At 44.7% G+C, this 4689-nt stretch overlaps 1 protein-coding gene across 1 annotated transcript; it reads right to left on the bottom strand.

Annotated features, from left to right (window-relative positions):
- Positions 1 to 2465: 2465 nt before the first annotated feature.
- On the bottom strand, positions 2466 to 4367 carry LOC129613579 (uncharacterized). Its single transcript, XM_055527709.1, has 2 exons — positions 3506 to 4367; positions 2466 to 3439 (listed from the first exon to the last, which is right to left on the bottom strand). Exons 1-2 carry the CDS (start codon positions 4365 to 4367, stop codon positions 2466 to 2468), a joined length of 1836 nt encoding a protein of 611 aa, XP_055383684.1.
- Positions 4368 to 4689: the final 322 nt, after the last annotated feature.

The following is a 4689-nucleotide window of genomic DNA, read 5'->3' as shown; positions in this document are numbered from 1 at the left end:
TCTTGCTTGGATTTATATTTAACCCAACGCCTTTGCACCATCCCTCCACAACACTTAAATTTTGCTGTAGAAGTTCAGAAATAGTGCTCTCAAATTTTCCCAGTACGACGAAGGCCACATCGTCGGCGTATCCCCAGACCCGTGCCCCGGAGCCCCTGAGAGCAGCGATTAGATCATCCACTACAATGCACCACAGGAGGGACAAAAGAACCCCACCCTACGGACACCCTTTTGCAGCGGAGATGAAGAGTATATCGTCAGCTATGGTGGACTTAATAATCCTATCCTGTAGCATCCGATTGACCCATCTGCTAGTCGTCGCATCAATCCCTCGTTTATGCAACGACTCACAGATAACATGGTATGGGATGTTGTCAAAAGCTCCCCCTATATCAAGGAAGCAGCCAACTGCCACCTCCCGCACCTCCAGTGAGTTTTCAAGGACCCCCACCAGACTCTTCAGAGCGAGTACAGTAGACCTTCCTGACTGATAGGCGAACTGAGATTCATGCAAGGGCTTACTTCCCAATGCATCGTCCCGAATAAATCTATCAATCACTTTTTCCATTGCTTTCAATAGAAAAGAAGTAAGGCTGATTAGACGGAAAGACCTTGGGTGGTTGCTTGGTCGCTTACCTGCCTTCGGAATATACGTCACTTTAGCCACCCTCCATGTCTGAGGGATGTAACCCCACGCATAGCTGGCACGAAAAATTTCCAACAGTGCTCTGGCGATATGTTGGAACCCGTCTGCAAAAATGCAGGATATGTCCCGTCATCACCTGGAGATTTGAAGGACCTGAAAGAGAAACAGCCCATCTAATCCTGCCCATCGTGAAGACCAGACGGGATCGTTGCCAGTCATCCCTCCTGGGCCAGGATGCCCTCGGTTCAATGACCGCATTTGAGTGATTCCGAAGAATCTCCGAGTCAGGAAAGTGCGTTGACGCCATAAGCTCCAACGTCTGCTTTCCGTTCTCAGTCATGGAGCCATCAGGACGTTCCATTAGGCCCAACACGCCTGTATACTTTTTGGAAAGCACCCTGTGAAGACGCGCACTGCTAGAGAGTTCATCAATGCCCTTGCAGAACACCCTCCACGAAATTCTCTTCGCTTTCCTAATTTCTTTATTGCATCTCGTGAGTGAGTCTTTATACTCTTCCCACGAACCCGACGCCTTGGCCCTATTGAATAGCTTTCTGGTCTTTAGTCTAAGCCTTGAAAGCTCTTCATTCCACCACGGGCACTTGCGCCGCCTCCCGTGGTAGGCACTTGTAATAGCCGCCGTCAGAGCCTCGTTGGCCAGTTCGATATGTATCACCGTTCTGACAGAAGCAGGAACGGATCCAATCCCATCCATGAGGAGCGTTTCGAATCCAATCTGTGGATTGGGGTTTTTTTTTTTTTTTTTTTTTTCCTTCTTCACTCCTCGCGGGAGCATAGGGCCGCTACAAAGCTTCGCCATCGCACTCTGTTGTGGGCCATGTTCTTGATTTCTGCCCATGTGTAACTTGTTTCTTTGTCGACGGTTCTGCGCCATGTATTTTTGGGGCGCCCAACACCTCTTTTTCCTTGAGGGTTCCATTCTAGTGCTTGTCTGGCAATTGCTTCAGGTGGACGCCTCAAGGTATGTCCAATCCAACCCCATTTTCTTCTCTTTATGGCCGTCGCTATATCCTCTTGTTTGGTTAGGGCCCACAAGTTGATATTACTTATACGTTGGGGCCAGTATATCTTGCAAATGGCCCTTAAACACCTGTTTACGAAGACCTGAAGTTTGTTTGTTGTGTCTTTCTGGGCCAGCCAGGTTTCTGAGCCATATAAGAGGACCGATTTCACACAGGCGTTGAATATTGCCAACTTTGTTGCCCTTGTTATATGTGATGACCTCCAAATCGCCCATAATCTACCAAACGCCATCCTTGCCAGTTTCAACCTATTTTCTATGTCTTCTTTGGCGCCTCCTGATGTGGTTATTATGCTGCCAAGGTAGTTGAAACTTGCTACATCGTCTATTGGTCTTGAGTTGACGTCAAACGGGACTATATTCGTTGTGTTTATGCGGAGCGATTTGGTTTTATTGACATTTATTTTGAGCCCCACTTCTGCTGCCTTACTACACAAATTGTTGAGTTTAGTTTGCATGTCTGTATATGTGTGGGCCAACAGGGCAATGTCATCTGCATATTCTAGGGCCTCAAGACGGGTCATTAGGTTCCATTGTATGCCTTTAGGGGTGGATGTTACTTTACGCATAACTTCGTCCAGAACCACATTGAACAGTAGGGGGGAGAGAGGGCATCCCTGTTTTACTCCAGTTTCTATTTCAAATGGATCACTGAGTTCATTATTGTGCAGGATTCTGACTTCTGACTCATCGTACAGAGCCCGTATGATCTTGATGATTTTTTGTGGTACTCCTCTATTAGCTAATGCCCCCCAAATGCTTGCGCGTCTAACAGTGTCAAATGCCCTCTCGAAATCGACGAATGTTATGAATGAATAGGGGTGACCTCCATTCTACTGATTGTTCCACTATTAGTCTGAGAGTGTTTGACTGGTCAATGCAGCCTCTTTGCCTTCTAAATCCGGCCTGTTCTTCTCGTAATGTTTCTTCTAGCTTGTCCTCAATTCTTGCGAGGATTACAAGTGCCAGAACCTTATTTACTGAGTTCTGCACGGTGATTCCCCTCCAGTTAGAACACTCTCTGAGGTCACCCCTTTTCGGCAACTTCACAATTATACCCTGTTTCCATGAGGTTGGTATTATTTCGTCTTCCCACACACTCTGCAGAATTGGGTGAAGTATTGCTACTGCACTCCTGGTATCGGCTTGCAGCAACTCTGCAGGGATGCCATCAGGACCTTCTGCCCTACCTTGTTTCAATCTTTTAAGTGCATCCGATATTTCATTCTGTGTGGGTGGGCTTATGCTTATTCTTGAATTTTGGGTATACGATGTGTTCTGGTCTGTTTCAGTATGTTGCAGGGCCGTGGCACCAGATTCTTGAAAGTGCTCCCTCCAGCGATGAAGTTGCTCAGTTCTTGATGTTAACATACATCCATTTTTGTCATTGATTGGCCGGTTATTTTTGGTGTTACATTTTGTTATCGTTCTTATTTTGTTGTACAGGGTGCGCATGTCGTTACGCTCGGCTGCCGCCTGTGCTTGTGAGGCTAGGGTGTTGTAGTACCTCCGTTTGTCATTTTTGGCAGACCTCTTAACTTGCTTTGCCACATTATTGTATTCTGCTCTTAGTTCAGGCGTTGGGCGCGTTAGAAGCGTGGTTTTCAGGTTTCTCCGTCTTTCTATTTTTGCCCATGTATCATCAGAAATCCAAGCCTTTCTTTCTGTTCTTACAGTCCCCAGTGTCTCTTCGCCAATTTGCCTTATACATGATTGTATATCACTGGGGCCCAACTGACGTGTAGATAATTCTTGTATTTTTGATACAAATTCCCGCTTTGTATTTTCATTTTTCAGTGCTGCTACACGTAGTTTGCCTCTTCTTCTTTGTGCCGCGTATCTTATGGTGCTTGGTTTCAGTCTGACATCTGCGGTGACAAGCATGTGGTCACTATGTATGTCTGCTCCCCTTCGTGATCTGACATCCAACAATGATCGTTTCCAGGTTGTGTTAATACATATGTGGTCTATTTGATTTCTTGTGTGACCATTCGGTGATTCCCAAGTATATTTATGTATATTTTTGTGTGGGAAGAGGGTTCCGCCCACGGCCAGATTGAATTCTGTACATAAGTCAAGCAGCCGGCTTCCATTGTTGTTTCTTGAGCCAATGCCGTGTGAGCCAATGATTTCTTGCGGATCACCCTGCATCCTAGTACCAATTTTTGCATTTAGGTCACCCATAAGTATTATGATGTCAGTTCTCGGTATATTACTTATGACCGACGTAAGCTGGGAGTAGAATTCATCCTTGAGTTCGTCATTAGCTGTTTCGGTGGGAGCATAGCACTGTATAATTGTAATTTTCCTTATTCTAGAGTAGAATCTGACCAAGATTATTCTATCAGAGACAGCTTTCCAACTCATCATGCTACTACTTATTGATTTATCTATTATCATTCCCACACCATTAGAGCCGCCATTATTATTTCCGGAGTATATGAATTTGTTGCCTTTTGCTGTTGTTATCTCATTTAAACCAGGCCATCTAGTTTCACTAACACCCAGTATTTTCACCCTGTACCTTTTCATTTCTGATTCTATTTGCGCCAATCTTGACGATTCCATCATAGTTCGTACATTCCATTGTCCAATTCGAGTCCGTATATGCGTTCCAAAGTTCGTTACCAAGTTATCAACAGTGTTAATCCGAGGCAATGTTGCGGTTTCATGAGTCATTTTTGAATTTCACTAGGCGGGTGACTAGCCTACCGTAGCTATCTACATAATCGAGTTGATTTTATCGCCCTGCAGAGGGACGAGTCAGAAATTTTTCCGCAAGATGTCGTGGCGGGAAGTCTGTACAGCCCTTAACTTATTCTGACGTTAAGTCGTGATGTTTATTGGGTTGTCAGCGTCATGTGTCTCAGGTGACAAGTGTCATCATTGACAGCCGGATATTTTATTATTTAGTTCATATTTTATATTAGGTTATTGTAGGATATAATTTTTTTTTTTTTATATTATTTATTTGGAGGCTATAATATTTGGATATTGGAGG

The sequence above is a fragment of the Condylostylus longicornis genome, unplaced genomic scaffold (genome assembly GCF_029603195.1).
Source record: "Condylostylus longicornis isolate FDR11 unplaced genomic scaffold, ASM2960319v2 ptg000084l, whole genome shotgun sequence".
NCBI classification, from domain to species: domain Eukaryota; kingdom Metazoa; phylum Arthropoda; class Insecta; order Diptera; family Dolichopodidae; genus Condylostylus; species Condylostylus longicornis.
The sequence above is the reverse complement of the archived record's forward strand: the minus strand, read 5'-3'. Positions and strand labels throughout refer to the sequence as shown.

What these genes read in the sequence shown, in the direction of transcription:
- LOC129613579 (XM_055527709.1), bottom strand. Translation starts at nt 4,367, where the DNA reads ATGACTCATGAAACCGCAACATTGCCTCGGATTAACACTGTTGATAAC. An exon ending in CGCGGCACAAAGAAGAAGAG is followed by an intron (nt 3,440 to 3,505) that starts GCAAACTACGTG and finishes CAAAAATACAAG; the next exon opens with AATTATCTACACGTCAGTTG.